Source organism: Gracilinanus agilis, chromosome 1 (assembly GCF_016433145.1).
Source record: "Gracilinanus agilis isolate LMUSP501 chromosome 1, AgileGrace, whole genome shotgun sequence".
NCBI lineage: Eukaryota > Metazoa > Chordata > Mammalia > Didelphimorphia > Didelphidae > Gracilinanus > Gracilinanus agilis.
The window spans coordinates 589,532,569-589,550,165 of record NC_058130.1 but is presented as its reverse complement, the minus strand read 5'-3'; the positions used below and the strand labels follow the sequence as shown (position 1 = coordinate 589,550,165).

At 38.4% G+C, this 17,597-nt stretch overlaps 1 protein-coding gene across 1 annotated transcript in view; it reads left to right on the top strand.

The window, feature by feature from the left end:
- The window catches only part of SCGN (secretagogin, EF-hand calcium binding protein), a 69,236-nt gene that overhangs the window by 26,924 nt on the left and 24,715 nt on the right, over positions 1 to 17,597 (top strand). The window contains exons 4-6 of the mRNA XM_044658121.1: positions 7,275 to 7,364; positions 10,065 to 10,121; positions 12,252 to 12,329. Coding sequence (XP_044514056.1) covers positions 7,275 to 7,364; positions 10,065 to 10,121; positions 12,252 to 12,329 — 225 coding nt within the window. The remainder of the gene's footprint in view (positions 1 to 7,274; positions 7,365 to 10,064; positions 10,122 to 12,251; positions 12,330 to 17,597) is intronic.

The window sequence follows — 17,597 nt, the reverse complement described above, 5'->3', positions numbered from 1 at the left end:
GGAAACTGAGGCCAAGAGGGTTAAGTGACTTGCCCAGAATCACACAGCTAGGAAATATCTGAGGCCAGATTTGAACTCAGGAAGATGAATCTTCCTCACTCCATATCCAGCACTCTTTCCACTGCACCACCTAGCTGCCCTTTCCAGGGCTTGGCACAGTGTCTGATAAATGCTTAATAGATGCTTGTTGAATTGAATTGCCCAATTTTAAAAATAATATATCTATGTAAATATATGATGCTTCCTAGCTATGTGACCCTGGGCAAGTCACAAGCCCAATTGCCTAGTTCTTCCTGATTCCAAGCCCAGTGCTTTATCCACTGTACCACCTAACCAACAGTGTTCATCACTATAAGCCATTATAATAAGGAATGAAAAAAAGGAAAAACAGTTCAGCAAAACAAGCCAGCACATTGACCAAGTCTGATAATGTATTTAATGTGCTATACCCAGCATCCTCCACCTCTGAAAAGAAGAGAAAGAGATGCATTCTCATATTTCTTCTTCAGAGCCACATTTTTTCATTATAATTTTATAACACTCAGTTTATTTGTTCTTGTTCTTCTTTCCACTTAAACTGGCAGTCAGGTAACCCCTGAAATCAAGAAGACCTTAATTCAAATCTATCCTCAGATACTTACTAGCCATGTGACCCTGGGCAAATCATTTAACCTGCTCATTTTTCTCATCAGAATTAGGGGGATGATAATAATAGTACCTCCCTCTGTTGTTGTGAGGATAAAATGAGATAAATATTTGTAAAGTGCCTTGCAAATCTGAGTGCCATATAATTACCAGCTATTGTTATTATATTATTATAAAATTATGTCTTATAATAACATAATGATGTTTTATCATATAAAAATTATAGTCCACATAGCTATATGTATGTTTTATTATATATAGTAATATATAATTTAATAACATTTATATTACAATACAATAATTATGTGATATTATTATCCTTGGGTATTATTTTCCAGGTTCTAGTTGCTTTGCTTTACATATTTCACATAAATCTTCCCATGTCTCTCTGTATTCATCATACTCATCACTTCTTACAATGGGATAATATTACATTATATTCACATATGCACAATTTGTTTAGTCATTTCCCAATTAATGAGCATCTATTTTGTTTCTAGTTCTTTCCAACATCCTTCATTCAGAGCAATTAAATAGGAATAGTTTCCTGTTTCCCTCAAATACAGATAAAAATGGATCCTCTCTGCTCAGAAAAGATTCTGGTTTTATTTTTTTATTTTTTTTAGAAAAATTTTCCATGGTTACATGATTCATGTTCTTACTTTCCCCTTCACCCCCCTAAATACCTCCCCCTATAGCTGACGTGCATTTCCACTGATTTTAACATATGTCATCAATCAAGACTTATTTCCATATTATTGATAGTTGCATTGGTGTGGTAGTTTCCAGTCTATATCCCCAATCATGTCCGCATCAACCCATGTGTTCAAGCAGTTGTTTTTCTTCTGTGTTTCCACTTCTGTAGTTCTTCCTCTGAATGTGGGTAGCTTTCTTTTCCATAAATCCCTCAGCATTGTACTGGGTCATTTCGTTGCTGCTAGTACAGAAGTCCATTATGTTAGATTTTACCACACTTTATCAGTCTCTATGTACAGTGTTCTTTTGGCTCTGCTCCTTTCACTCTGCATCAATTCCTGGAGGTCTTTCCAGTCCACATGGAATTCCTCCAGTTCATTATTACTTTGAGCACAGTAGTATTCCATCACTAGCATATACCACAATTTGTTTAGCCATTCCCCAATTGAAGGGCATAGCCTCGTTTTCCAGTTTTTTGCTACCACAAAGAGCATGGCTATAAATATTTTTGTACAAGTCTTTTTATCTATGATCTCTTTGGGGTACAAACCCAGCAATGGTATGGCTGGATCAAAGGACAGGCATTCTTTTAGCGCTCTTTGGGCATAATTCCAAATTGCCATCCAGAATGGTTGGATCAGTTCACAACTCCACCAGCAATGCATTAATGTCCCAGTTTTGCCACATCCCCTCCAACATTCATTGCTCTCCTCTGCTATCATTTTAGCCAATCTGCTAGATGTGAGGTGATACCTCAGAGTTGTTTTGTTTTGATTTGTTTTTTTGATTTTGTTTTGATTTGCATTTCTATAATTATTAGAGATTTAGAACACCTTCTCACTTGCTTACTGATAGTTTTGATTTTTTTTATCAGAAAATTGCCTTCTAGAAATAATCAATAACTTTAGCAAAGTTGCAGGATACAAAATAAATGCACATAAATCATCAGCATTTCTATATATTTATAATACATCACAGCAGCAAGAGTTAGAAAGAGAAACACCATTTAAAATCACCCTAGATAATATAAAATACTTAGGAATCTATCTATCGAAACAAACACAGGAATTATACAAACACAACTACAAAACGCTTTCCAAACAATGAAAACTAGATCTAAACAATTGGAAAAACATTGATTGCTCATGGGTAGGATGAGCTAACAGAATAAAAATGACCATTCTACCCAAATTGACTTACTTATTTAGTGCCATACCTATCAAACTACCAAAAAAGTTTTTTACTGAATTAGAAAAAAATATAACAAAGTTCATTTGGAAGAACAAAAGATCAAGAATATCAAGGGAAATAATGAAAAAAAAAGTGAAGGAAATAATGAAAAAAAAAACGTACCAGATATTAAGCTATACTATAAAGCAGAGGTCATCAAAACAATATGGTACTGGCTAAGAGACAGAAGGGAGGATCAGTGGAATAGACTTGGGATAAGTGACATCAGCAAGACAGTGTAAACCCAAAGAGCCCAACTTTTGGGACAAAAATACACTATTTGACAAAAAATGCTGGAAAATTTGGAAAACATTATGGGAGAGATTAGGTTTTGATCAACATCTCACACCCTACACCAAGATAAATTCAGAGTGTGTGAATGACTTGAAGGAAACTATAAGTAAATTAGGTGAACACAGAATAGTGTACTTGTCAGATCTCTGGGAAAGGAAAGATTTTAAAACAAAGCAAGAGTTAGAAAAAATTACAAAATGTAAAATAAATAATTTTGATTGTATTAAATTAAAAAGTTTTTGTACAAACAAAAACAATGCAACCAAAATCAGAAGGGAAACAACAAACTGGGAAAAAAAATCTTTATAACAAAAAATTCTGACAGAGGTCTAATTATTCAAATATACAAGGAACTGAATCAATTGTATAAAAAAATCAAGCCATTCCCCAATTGATAAATGGGCAAGGGACATGAATAGGCAATTTTCAGAAAAGATTCTGAAAAGGAGTTAATCCTGTCAGTAGGACCTAAGCTCCCTCCTGCCTGAGAGCCCTTCCACCTTTGAAAAGAGATTTCAGAGTAGGTTTCAGTCCCATTATAGTAGCTGTAGGAGTTAGTGTAGCTTGACCTTCCTAGGACGTCATTTTCAGCCTCCATTTCTAGTTCTATCAATTCACAAGGAGGATAGATAAAAATAGATGAGAATCCATCATGAAGAGTTCCCATTCATTGTTCCTGTCTTTCCATTGCTGAGAACCCTCCTCTACCAAACTGCTAGGAGGTGGGGATCATATACACAAGTAGGTAGAAAGACACAGTCTTCCAAGATATCTGAATTTATTTGTGCCCAATATTATGGTCCTGGTTATTTTAATAGTTTCATTTAATAGATTAGAGGATGGAAACATGCTACAGCCAACATGAGAAATGGTATGAAAGATATTATTGAGGATGAGTCTAAATGGAAAAGAAGGGAAAACAGTCACAAAAAAGAGAGACAAAAAAAAAAGAGAGAGCTAAGTGACTCAGTAGTGGTACTACTAAGACACTGAAAGAATAGGAGGTTGGTTGAGTGTCAAAGGTAGAACCTAGAAGTTTTGTGAGTAGGGAGTAGGAAGAGGAAGAGGAGCCAAAGAATGAGACAGAGATGGAATGTTTTGAGAGGAAGAAGAACCAGGAGAATATGGCATTGTGGAAGACAAAGGAGAAGAAAGGTTCTCACAAGAGAAAATGGTTTATAACATCTTACACTCCAGAGAGGTCAAGGGAGATAAGAACTAAGCAAAGACCATTGCTAAGTAATCTTCTCTATCTTTTTTAATGAGAAAGCAGAAATCCTTGGTTATAAGCCTGGTCATATTCTCTGTGTTTATTATGCAAAGAGAACAAACAAGAAGGATGACCCATTAATTACAAGTCATAATGGGAATTAGCCTTTGGAAAGATCTAGCAATGAGCTTTGCTCCTCCCTGGTATAATGGAAAGTGTTGAATTTGAAGGTTTAGATTCCTGGTCCTGGTGGCACACATCTATCATTCCAGCTATCTGGGAGGCTGAAGATAGAGGATCTCTTGAGTGCAGGAGTTCTGAGCCACAGCGGGTTATTCCGGTCAGATAGCTACACTAAATTTAGCATTAATAGAGAGAGCCTCCCTAAGTGAGGGGCCACCAGGTTGCCTAAGGATAGAGGTAGAGGAGGGTGAGTGAGAATGGAAGGAGGTTTGAACCAGCTCAGGCCAGAAACAGCAGGTTGAAATTTCCATACTGATCAGCAGTGAGACCAGACTCTAAACTGGCTGCTTTAATACAAGCTTGGACAAGATGGGGAGACCCAATCTTTAATTTAAAAAATAGTAGGAAGACTCAATATGTCATGGCTCTATTCTTTACTACCTCTTATGTAACTTCAGAGAAGATACTTCACTTCTTAGCTGTAAAATTTATCGAATATAAGTATCTGATCTTAACCTGGAGCATATAAACCTTAAAAAAATGAATATTTAAAAAAAAAGAATAGCAAGTTGGGTACCCAGTCATGTTAGGTAGATAAAGCCTTTGTGTGTGTGTGTGTGGGGGGGGTAGTTACAGAAAAACTTAGCTAAGGAAAACAAGGTGAGAGGACATGGGGGAGTTGGTTTGGTGATAAGACTATATCTTCAAAAAAATCACTACTCCAATGAAAACAGAGTAAAAACACAGAGCATCTCCTTGAAGACTCATAGAACCCCAGCATGTCAGAATTAGAGAGGATCTTAGTGTTTATTCTTAAGTCCCTGACTTTACAGCCCAGGAAGGTAAGACCCAAAGATGGGGAACATTTTGCCCAGAGTCACACAGCTGAATTACACAACAGGATCTGAGTCTCAAACTGAGGTCTTGCTGACTTTAAGATCTTCTTAATCACGATGGGCAACTGCCCTGGCAAGTAAGCTCCTCATGAGTAAAGATTATTTCCTTCATTTCACTTATATCCCTGGAGCCTAACAGAGTTTGGAACACAGAAAACACTTAATCAATTTTTTTCACTAATTAACTTATGTGATTTTTCTGTCAAGGTTATTTGTAAAGTAGATGCAAAGCAGCCCTTCCCCATCCCACCCCACCCCCAGCCAAATGGCAGTTCTGGCTCTTTGTGACCTCAGTTACCTTTTTGGTATTTTCCATTAGGAGTCTGCCAGGTAACAAACAGCACTTGCTTCACTCAACAGATGAATTAGTCTTCTCATTTAGCCCCAGGATCCTCTTAGTCTATTTGATTGTCATGGCAGCTGGCTCTGAGGGGCCCAGGGATCCTTTGGTGAGTCACTAAACTCCAGTGCTCCCCAGCTGCAGTGGAGAGATGGTGTTGACTATTGTTAGTGAACATGTTAAACCCCAAGTTATTCACAAATAATCTTTACTACCCTTCCCACCCACCACCATATTGTTTCCTGTTGCATCTGGAATTGATTTTATCCTAAGTGGAGGGGTAGGGAGTGAGGAGAGGCTAGAGGCAGGAGGAAGGGGGAGAGATCAGGGAAGGAACCTAGCTTTGTTCATTAAGATAAGAGGAAGATGGATCACCAGAGTAAAGAGTGTGTGCTCAGGAGAAGCCTGGTAGGTCCCTCTGGAGGGAGACTGAGTTGAAGTCACTTTATGTACCCAGGGTACCCCCTTGGAAATGGCCTTTAAAAGGGAGAGCAGAGACAGAAGGAAGGAACTAAAGAGAGCTGGAAAATGACTATTCACAGGGACTCAGACTGGATTCCTTAGAAATGAAGCCTTTGAACCTGTAAGAGTACCTCTCTACTCCTCCCAAGAAACCATTTTTTGAACTTTCCACCTCCTGGGGACCAGTCTGTCACCTCCTGCCTCCCTAATCCAAGGAGAAGAGAGAATGAATCCTCAGGGGTTTGTGGACCTCAATTTATACCCTGTCCATAACTGTCATCTTGGCACATGCCCTGGGCTGCTTTGCCAGGTTCTGAGTTCCAAAGTGGCAAACTGCTATTTTGTACCTCCACAAAATGGCTGCCCATTTCTATATATAACAGAATGACTTAGCCAGTTAGGAGCAAACCAGAAAGGAGTATCATAGAAGACAAAGGAAGAAGATTGAGATGTAGTCAAAGAGGAAAATTTCAGAGCTAGAGATCCTGAAGGTGGAAGTTATGGGTAATGGTAACATTCAGGTTTTGAATTTAGCAGTGAAAGAAGGAGGATCTGGAATTAACAAGAGCAAACAGGGAGTTTGCAAAAACTTTCTCCTGGTACAGTGAAAGACCAGAGAGAAGGCATAGCTAGTATAGAAGAGGGTGATGAGAAATCACAAGATCATAGAGGTGAAGGTTTCAGTTAGTCTGCTGAAGTAGGACTGTAAGGAAAAAGAATTCAAGGAAGATAATAGATAAAGGGTTCCAGCAGTTTTGGAGAAAGACAGCATTTGGAGAGGCATAGGAATGACATGATATGGATTGGGTAGGGACAGCAGAAAGAGGAAATTTTCGTCAAGATATTTGGACAAAAAGAAGTTGGGAGATGAGCCAGAGGATATAACCAGACACAGGCAGAGGGAGAACAAAATAATTAGAAGTTTATAACTTAAATCCATCTCAGAGTTCTAGATGGCTTCTAATGACTTCATTATCTATTCAAACTCATTGGCTTTCTCCCCAGAGCTATGACTGAACTGATCCTTGGCTTTCATGTGAATTTCACTACCCAATTTCAGAGAGCTAAAAAATATACAGAATTCTAGAAGAATATCCTCCTTTCCATTGGAAATTCACAATCAAAGGGGTAGGAAATATACATTATGCTGCCACAAGGGCACTGAAATTACCTCTTACTTCAGTGTTAGTTGGGTTTTTTTTTCCAATTGAATGGGAAAAAATTATAATGCAAATGAAATAAGTTACTGATTGACAGAGCACCCTAAGTGATACTGACTGCTGTGACTAATGCCAAGTGATTTTGTTTTAATCCTTAGCTTGCCAAGATCATCTTGCCAGAAGATGAAAACTTTCTCCTGCTCTTTCGCCGAGAAACTCCCTTGGAAAATAGTGTTGAGTTTATGCAAGTATGTCATTTTATCTTTCCAGCCCAAACCTTGCCAAAATGTACTCACAAAAGACTTCGGATTGTATAGGCTTGGGGGGCAGGGGAGGGAGTGAAGGAGGCAAATAACCCATTATGAATATCTGTGTGATTGATTTAATTTTGAGAGACAATAAGGTGTCATATAAAGAGTATTGGACTTTGTGCCTTAAATGCTTCTTCTGATGGGGTGGCTAGGTTGCTCAGTGGATAGAGAGCCAGACCTGCTGATAGGAGGTCCTGGGTTCAAATGTGGCCACAGATACTTCCTAGCTGTGTGACTTTAACCCCAATTGTCCAGTCCTTTTCTTTTGCCTTGGAACTAATATTTAGTATCAATTCTAAGACAGAAGGTAAGGGTTTAAAATAAATAAATAAATCCTTCTTCTGATTTACTAGCCATGTATCTCTGAAAATCATTTATTTAACCCCCTAAACCTCACTTACATCATCTGTAAAAAAGGAAGTTAATACCTATAGTAGGGGGCAGTTGGCTCAGTAGATTGAGAGTCAGACCTAAAGACAGAAAGTCCTGGGTTCGCATCTGGTCTAGGACACTTCCTAGGTGGGATATCCTGGGTAAATCATTTAAACCCCCATTGCCTAGCTTGATGATGGCAAACCTAAGATACGCATGTCACGTGTAGCCATTTTCAATGACATGCGGCCGCATGCGGCTGCATACAGAGAAGTATGGGGCTGCGTGCCGAGGATGAAACATTTGCTATAGTGTTGTGTAGACACTCCGTGCACTATAGATGACAATTCTACCTATATTAATTTACATATTTTGGTTTATTAAATGCAGTTATATATTACAATTATACATTTTTGTTATTTAAACTATGACTATCACAAAATTATGGGTTTTTTTTTTTCTTGAAGTGACACACTACTCAAGTTATGCTCAGTTTTTTGGCAAATTTTGACACACCAAGCTCAAAAGACTGCCCATCACAGGCCTAGCCCTTACCACTTCTGCCTTGAAAACAATAAAGAGTATTGATTCTAAGACAGAAGGTAAGAGGTTTTTTAAAAAAATACCTATAGTACCTTCTTGATAGAATTAATGTACGGCTCAAGTGGGATAATGGATGTAAAGCACAAACACAAATTTTAAAGTTCTATACAAAATATCCCAGATGTCTTTGTGCAGCTTTAAGCAAAGCTTAAGATTGCACTAAGATTTGGTGGGGCATGTCCTCTAATCTTCAGCTATCATTATGTTTTTTATCATGGTCCATCTTGGAACTGATGACATTTGAAGAGAGAACAGAATCACATTTAAAGAAATGTTCCTCTTTAAATCAGTCAATCAATACTTATTAAGTGCTGAAATGGGAGAATGGGGGAGACAGGAATACTTGATATGACAGTTATATGCTCAATTTAGCCAGGGAAACTAATTAAATATTTGTGAGTCCTTTGAGGTTATAATGAGACAGTAGGAAGTAACATAAAAGGATTTTAATAATAAAATAAGGTAGGGCAAGTTGGAATGAGACAAACTACTCTTAACCGCTATTAGGAGGGAAGGTACAGGGGTTTAGGTGGTCCAGGAAATCAGGGCAGGGAAGATAAAACTTACACTACACTGTACTAGACTAAATACAAGCTTGACAGAGTTTGGGGATCTCATTACTCGCTCCAACGATATTCTCTGCTATACCAGGGTCCAGGATGTTGGTACGCCACTGGGTCACTTCAATAGGCTGTCACAGACCTAGAGGTCCACCCTCCAAAGCCGCTGATCCAGATCTATTTTGTAGTTCCTCAAGTGGGGTTTCTTCAGTGAGATCAGAGCACAAACTCCTCTACCAGTGGCAAACCTCCCAACTGTCCCAGAGTTCAAAAGCTCTGTGCCCTTTCTGCCACATTCCAAAAGCCCTTAGAACGTTCAACTCAAGCTTGCATTTTCAATGTACTTTTCTAAATTTTGCACTTACCTTATTCCTTATTACAGTGCCTACTATGTGCCAGGCACTTAATCATTCCTAAATCCCATTTTCTAGAGAAGGTAGTTAAAGGTCAATTCTCCCTGCTTTGCTGCCATTTGTTGAGGTGGGAGAGAGAGAGAGAGGGACAGACAGAGAGAGATAGAGAGACAGAGAGAGAGAAAGCATGGTTGGGGAGAACCACGTAAACCATCAAAGGTGCCTCTGACCTATCCAAAAGAAGGAGCCCTTTAAGCTGAGTGTTGTTGGGGGGGTTTGTTTATTTGTTTGTTTGTTTTATAGTTGAATAAATGGCTCCATGGGAACCAAGAAATTTTGCTTTGTTTTGTTTTTTAATTGGGTCTGTTCACAGGTTCACCACTACCCACAGAAAGCTAAAACATTGCTTTTGCCTTTGTTTTTATAGGCTATAGTGGATAGAAAGGCAGACTTAGAGCATGGAAGCCCTGAGTACAAATCTCACCTCTGACACACACTGGCTAGGAGACCCTGAGCAACTGCCTTACTGTCTCATGTTCTGGGCCACTCTGTAAGGCTATAATTTTAAAGAAGATGCTGGTTTGCATTGGTAGAGTGAGTTTCATGTGCCAGTGAAATCAGGGATCCAGTCTCTATCCCATCTATAACTAAATGCCAACGGCAGAGTCTGTGCCCAGAAGATTAGCAGGAGTATATATTGGTGCAGTCATCTGGGGGATGACTCATTGAATGGCACTCTTGTGTTTCAGATTTGGCGCAAATATGATGCTGATAGCAGTGGATTTATCTCGTCTGGGGAGCTGCAGGTAAGTTTCATTGAATGCTTTCTGAAGATATGTTTGGATAATATGTGGATTTGTCTGTTGCTAGAAATTTGAATCTAAATATGTTGGAGACAACTTCCAAGAGAGTAGAGCCAAGAAATTCAAGTTTAATTTTATCATCAGTTATTGCCAGTTCTCCAAGATGCCCATAGTTGAAAAATGCAGGTAGGGGGCAGTTAGGTAGTACAACAGATAATGTCAGATCTAGAGTTGGGTGGACATGAATTTAAATTTGGCCTCAGATACTTCCTAGCTATGTTGACCCTAGATAAGTCACTCAACCCTGATTGCCTCACCCTTAGTGTTCTTTTGTCTTAAAATTGATAAAAGATAAGAGTTTAAAAAAAAAAAGGCAAGAATTCATGTAGTTGGGAAAACTAGGTGACTCTGAATTGGACAGCTGGGCAGAGAGGTAGGAAGTACTGGGGTCAAATCTAGCCTCAGATATTTCCTAGCTGTGTGACCCAGTATGGGTCACTTAACCTCTATTTTTTTACCTTACCATTTTTCTGCCTTGGAATCATTACATAGTATTGATTCTGAGACAAAAGGCAAGGATTTTTTTAAAAATGTAGATGGTGTTACTCAACAACCATGAAGACAAAGAAGGAGAATAACATTTTAATCATTCATTCATTCATTCAATTATTCATTCAACAAGCACTAATAAATACCTGTCAGGTGCATATGTGTGTGGTGGGTGTTAGTAATATAAAGATAAGATAAAATAGTCCCTATTTTCTGTTTCTCACTATATTTCTCTTAGACAAAGACTGCTATGGAAAGAATATTGGGTTCGAAGTGGAAAAACTTGAGTTCAGGGCCTGGCTCTACTACTTCCTAACTATGTGACCTTTGGCAAGTCATTAGACCTCTCTGTGGTTCATATTCCTCACTTGCCAAATAGACAGGATACAAATTACACTCCCTACCTCCTAGGGTGATTGTGGAGAAAGCCCTTTTTAAACCTGTAATCATGAATGAATGACTAAGAAGTATTAGTCATTTACAATGTGCCAAGAACTGTGCTAAGTGCTGGTTTACAAATATGAAAGCTCTCATGGAACTTTTTTTTTTCATTTTTTATTGTCATGTGAAACCCACTTCCATATTAGTCAATGTTGTAAGAGTAGAATCACACATAGCCAAAACCCCCAAACAAAACCAAAGATACACTGATGTGAAAGACGAATCCAGCAGTTCTTTCTCTGGAGGTGAATAGCATTCCCCATCGTAAGTCTTTCAGGATTGTCCCAGATGCTGAGAGTAGCCAAGTTTTCACAGATGATCGTCATCCAATATTGCTGTTATTATGTACAATGTTCTCCCAGTTCTGCTTATTTCACTCTGCATCAGGAACTTAATTTTTAATAAGGGAAAGAATATGCAGAGTAGAGTGGTTGCCAGAGGGGGTGCCTTTTTTTCCTGGAAAATTACAGGAATGATGAGTTGGGCCACTGGGAGATTCTATACAAGAACAATGGCAGGACAAATAGGATCATAATTCCTGGCTCCAGAACTGAAGGAAGAGGAGAGGAAAGGATAAGCAGACTTTGGCTAGGAAATTGTCCAGGAAACTTTGGAGGAGCTGGCTGAAAAGGAAAGAGAGAAATGAAGTGTGTTGGAAGCTTTCCTGAAGTACAAAGTCTTCTCAGAGAAACTATCAACAATCAGGAGAACAGGATAGAAGTTTCTCCAGAGCAGAGTCTTTAGTATGGGCCACAAGAAGTGTGGTGAGGCACCTGTGGAAGAAGTGACCAGACAGGCCTATATTGCCTACCTAAAAATATTGAGATTTCCTTAAAAACAAAAAACCATCATTCTTTAAAAAAAAAAAAAAACAACCCCCCCCCCAAAAAAAAAACTTTACCTTCTGTCTTAGAATCCCAAGCCAGAAGAATGGTAAGGGCTAGGCAATAGGAGTTAAGTGACTTACCCAGGGTCACACAGCTAGGAGGTGTCTGAGTCCAGATCCATTGAGCCACCTAACTGCCTCATACCACTCTTTAAAACAAGGAAGTCATGGATACTTTATTCCTGTTTTAAAGTAATCCATACCTCACATGGTTTATGACTTTTATAAAATAGTCTTTCTTTTCTTGATACCTATAGAACTTTCTTCGAGATCTTTTCCAACATAACAAGAAGACCATTCCTGAGGCCAAACTGGGTGAATATACTGATACAATGGTAAGTAAATTCTCAGATATGCTTCACAATAACAGAAAAAGTGACCTCTCTTGACTTCTTTAGATGACCACTCAAATTTTATGTATTCATAGGTGAGAGCCAATCATTTTTTTAAAGGAAGCCTGAATGTCCTCATTCATATTAGATAAATAAAAATGTTAACCTAAATCTCTTAGAAGTCCGATTCCTCCTTGATACTCTCCCATCCTGTGCCTATGACATGATAATACAAGTTTTCCTCCAATCCCTCTGAACTATCCTTCTCTGTCTCCTTTACCTTTTTCTTCCTCTTGATATCACAATATAGTCATTCCTCAGAACTCTGTTTTTGACCCTGTTCTCTTCTCTTTTGCTACTCTCTTCCTTAGAAATCTCATTCACTCTCATGATTTCAATTATCATTTCTATGAAGGTTACTCTTAAAATTTCTATTTCCATACCCATTCTCCACCCAGATTTCGAACCTTGTATTTCCAACTGTCTGTTTGACATCTCCCCTTCAGTTTCTACTAATATCTCAAACAAAAAAGTGAAAATTTGAAAACTAAATTTAAAAATGAAAAATTTGAAAAAGAAGTATGTTCAAATCTCTGCTCTTCTCTTTGCTGTCTTTATAATTTGGGGCAAGTCACTTGGCACCCTGGAGCCACACTTAACTCATTTATAAAATGAAGGTGCTACATGTAAAAGCCAGTGGCATTGCACGTTGGCNTAGAGTAGACAATCTCTGAGGTCCCTTACAATGTTAAGTATGTGATCCAGTTTTCAGTACCAGACCAATCTTTGCTTTTAAACTCATTCTCTTCCCTGATTCTTATTTCTTCTCTTTATGATAATGACCACCATCATCTTGGCCACCATAAAATTATCTTGATCATTCTCTTTTTGTTGACCACCATCCTTAAATAGTCACCATATTCTGTCCATTCAAGCTTTTCAATGTCTCTTTGCCACCACCTTAATGCAGATCTTTAGAATCTCTCAGTTGGACTAATATATTGCTAACTAGATTGTAAATTTCTTGAATACAAGTATTGCATTAAAACTATGTCATTTAAAAAATCTTTATGTCCCCAGATCCTAGGACAGTGATTTGCTTATAGGAGGTACCAGGAAATGATTATTAGTTGAATTTATTTTTTGCATCTGATGCTATAGTGTAAGAATTGGGATTTGTGCAAGGAGGATGGGACAAAAAGGAGCAAGAAGAAGGCAGTTGGTGAGAATTACTGACAGTTGAGAGGAGCAGAAAATTCTGGGAATTTCTCCGAGGAAGAAGGAGGAGAGAAGTTTTCAGGTGGAGGACTGGGAGGAGAGAAGAGGAGGACATCCCAGCTCAGATCCAATCCTGAGGGCTTCCTGAGGGTCTTTCTTTGGAAACTGAAACCCTGATTCCTTGATCAAAGCAATTCCACTGCATCTCACCCATCAAGATTTCAACCATAGAGTTAGCTAAGTTTTGGGACTCCATTTTGGGAGCAATCTCTTAGTCTCCTTCTCCTATTACCAAACCTTGCTGAGAGACCCTCTTTCAGTCAAAACTTACAATTATAGAAAAGGATAGAAACAGAAGGAGAAGGAGCAGGGAAAGAAGCTTAGGAGTGGGAATCCCAAAAGGTTCCCTCCTAAGTGACGGACCCCTTAGAAATAGCAAAGAGGGCACCCCAAAATCCCTCTGCCCTTCACCCCTTTCGCCAATCCCTGGATTGCAAATAATAAAAGCCATTCATCAGTCAGATAGCATTCCAGGGTGCCTGAGAGACAACAAGGGAGAGGGGAGCCACAGCTTGATCTGGCTGCCTCCAAGTTGAAGCCAGACTCCCTGCTGTGAAATTAACTGATGGGGGGAGGGGAGGTTTGTATGAACCCTGTCCTTATTCAGAATCAGATTGGGGTACCACATACTTCATCTTATAGGGAAACCTTGCCCCCACCTCCTGTGGGGTGGCATGACCATCCAGGTCACCCAGTTTCGGGGTGACACCCCTGTAAAGTCTCCCAGTGTATATTTGGCCCCAAGGGAGAGCTGGAAGAGAGATTCACCACAAAGACTTTCTCAATTTCCCCTCTATCAAACATTGGTAACTGGCTCTCTTTATTATTACAATAGACAAAATGGAGTGCTTGTGGTTTTTCTAACACATCTAGTGTTTTCCTGATTCCATACATTTACATTAAATCAGGATGCCCTACCTACCATCACTACCCATTCTTTTAATTTTTTTATCCAGTCCCTTTCTCCCCTCCCCATACTGTAGAAGGCATCATCTGGCAAAATATATAAATTGTGTCTTTTGTGTTCCCTTTTTCTCAGTTCATTCTTGGAAGGTGAACATTCACAACTTATTCTTCAAATATTAAATCTATAGCTGTATATAATTTCTCTCGATTCTATTCATTTCATTCTTCAGTATCTCATGTAGTTCTTTCCAAGTTTTTTTTTAATGAGTCTGCTCATTGATTCTTAGAGTATAGTAGTATTCCATCACAACCATATTCCACAATTTGTTTATTCATTCCCCGATTGATGGACATCTCCTCAACTTCCAGTTCTTTGCCACCACAAAGAGAGCTTGTATAAATATTTTGGAACATATAGGTTCTTTTCTTTTTTCCTTGATCTTCTTGGGAAACAGTCCCAACAACATTATTGCTGGTCTAAGTTTATATACACAGTTTTATAGCTGTCTGGGTATAATTCCAAACTGCTTTCTAAAATGGTTAGATCAATTTACAGTTCCACCAATAGTGTATTAGTGTCACCACTCTTCTATATTCCCTCCAGCATTTGTCATTTTGCCCTTTTGTCACTATCCATTCTTTAAGGCCTATCCCAACTACTAGTTACTTATGAAATCTTTCCTGATCCTCCCCCTCTTCCCAATCAGCCAGAAATCACTGCAAATAACTTACCTTTTTTTTCAACACTTATATGCATTCATCATATTTTATCTTACATCGTGATTATAATGTATCTCTCTTCTCCTCTGGACAGTAAGCTCTTGGCTTATTTCTGTTGGAATGAGTACTAACTCTGGAATAAGAGGACTAGAAGCTTCCTATGTGATCTTAGATGAGTCACTTATCTTTTCCAGGTCTCAGTTTCCTGATTTTCAAAATGAGGGGCTCGATTGGCTGGCCTCTGAGGACCTTTCTGGCTATATAGGCTCCTCTGATTCTCTTGTGTCTAATACAGTACCTTGATGAATTTCATTATAAATTGGTATGTAATGACCTAATTCTAAATGAAGAAGTTTTTTATAAATACTTTCCTGGTTGGCCTCAGTGGTGGTAGTGGCCAAACAGTGATGCAGTTATTGATTGGTCCTCTTTCCTTTGACCAGAAAATGATTTTGACACCTTCTGAATTTGGTGATTCAGGACAAAGCCCTAGTTGTTCCATTCTAATAATGACTGTATCCCTAGCACCTAGTATAGTGCCATTTTACATATTAGAAGCTTCATAAATGTTCATCTAATTGAATTCAATTATAGAACATACCAAATTTTTCATCTCATTTTATAGATGACAGTAATTAAGGGATGTAGAAGTTGAGTGACTTGTGGTTGCCTAAAAAGCTTAAAACTAAGATTTCCTGACTGTCACATATGTTTACTCTGACATTAGGAAAGTCACTTTTATCTTGCAACTTAGTTTCAGTATCAATAAATAAAAACACTGGGGTTGACTCTAAGTCACCCAAAGATATATTCCACCTCTGGAATTCTGATTGAAATGCTCTAACACTCTCCTAGCTCAGACCCTGGTCAAAAGGAACATGTATGAGCTCAGGCAGGAAATCATCTTAGTAATAATTTGTTAATAGCACAAAGGATAAAAACCAAATCCTAGGACAGATTCTCAATCGTAGAAATCATTGCTGTGTTGATCTTTTTTAATTGCTAGTAAAGCAATGACAGAAATCCTGAGCAAATATATGTTCAGCCATAAAGGACAGAATAGGAAATCTCCCAATAGCAGGAAGCAGTTTCTTAGTTGCAGAGAAATCTCCAGGTCCCTTATTGATTCAAGTTACTCTGAAACCTTTTAATAGAAAAATAATTTGGAAAATGAATTAAAATTGAAACTGACTGAAGGGCATCACCCAAGGTACTAGGGAGTTTGTGAATTGATGAATTGTTGACATTACTTTATGGTGATGTTGGCACTGAATGGCATGATCTCAATTTCATTAATTGATTAAATAAACTGAGCCAAATGAAACATTGGCTCTCAAGATCTCTGGACTGCAGAGAGCATTTCCATTGAAAACAATTGACTTTTAGGTTTTTGTTCATATCAGTGTGTACATCCCACAAAAAATAGTTCATCATCTTTAACAAGATGTCTAGTCAGAGTTGGCCCTAGGGTAAATTATGATGGAGATGAAAATTATCTCTGTGACCTTCTTCCTTCCCATATGCCACTGAGCCTCATATCTGTCTCTTTTTGCCATCCCCCACCCATCCCCTGCCTGAAGACATCTATTGGATTCCCATTGCCTCCCAAGTCATTCCACATAGATCTAATCTCCCCAGAGTTGTGCTCCATGAACAAACATTTCCCTTCCTTAATCCTTGCATCAAAATATCTATTCCCTCAGTGCCCTGAAGTTCGCTAGCTCCAAAATGGGAGAAATGGTTGGATTTTTTAAAACTCACACAAAATATTAATGATATAATTTGCCATGCATATTTCCAACACATTAACACTTTAGAAGAAGATTAAATGAGTGAAGCACCAATGGAGGAATTTAAACATGTTAAGCAGGTGGAGGACATGAGTGTGTGTGTGTGTGTGTGTGTGTGTGTGTGTGTAGGTTTGTTTGGGCTCTGTGAATCATATTATGCACATTGATGCCTACTTTGTTTATATTTAAAGCCAGTGGTAGAAATTTGACCAAGGGAAGGAAGAAGAAGAGAGCACAAGTACCTCTTGGGCCTACCAATATGCAAATAATTTCTATGGTAAACAAACTCGGATGGTAACATTTTTGGTTTTCCAGAATAGTTTTCCTCTCTATCATTGGATATAGTGATCAGTTATTTAGTATTAAATCCTTTAAAATAATCTTCACGCTAGAGGTTTTTACTTTGAGACAAAAAAAAAAAACCTGACATCCTCTGGATTGTGTCAGTTTATTCTATACATGAGTAAAAGAGAATTGAGGAGACCAATCCTAACAAATTTGGAGAGAAGGGAGAAATTTCTGAGACCTGCATGGAGTATATGATGTCGGTTTTTTGCTATGGTCAAGTGATTGTTTC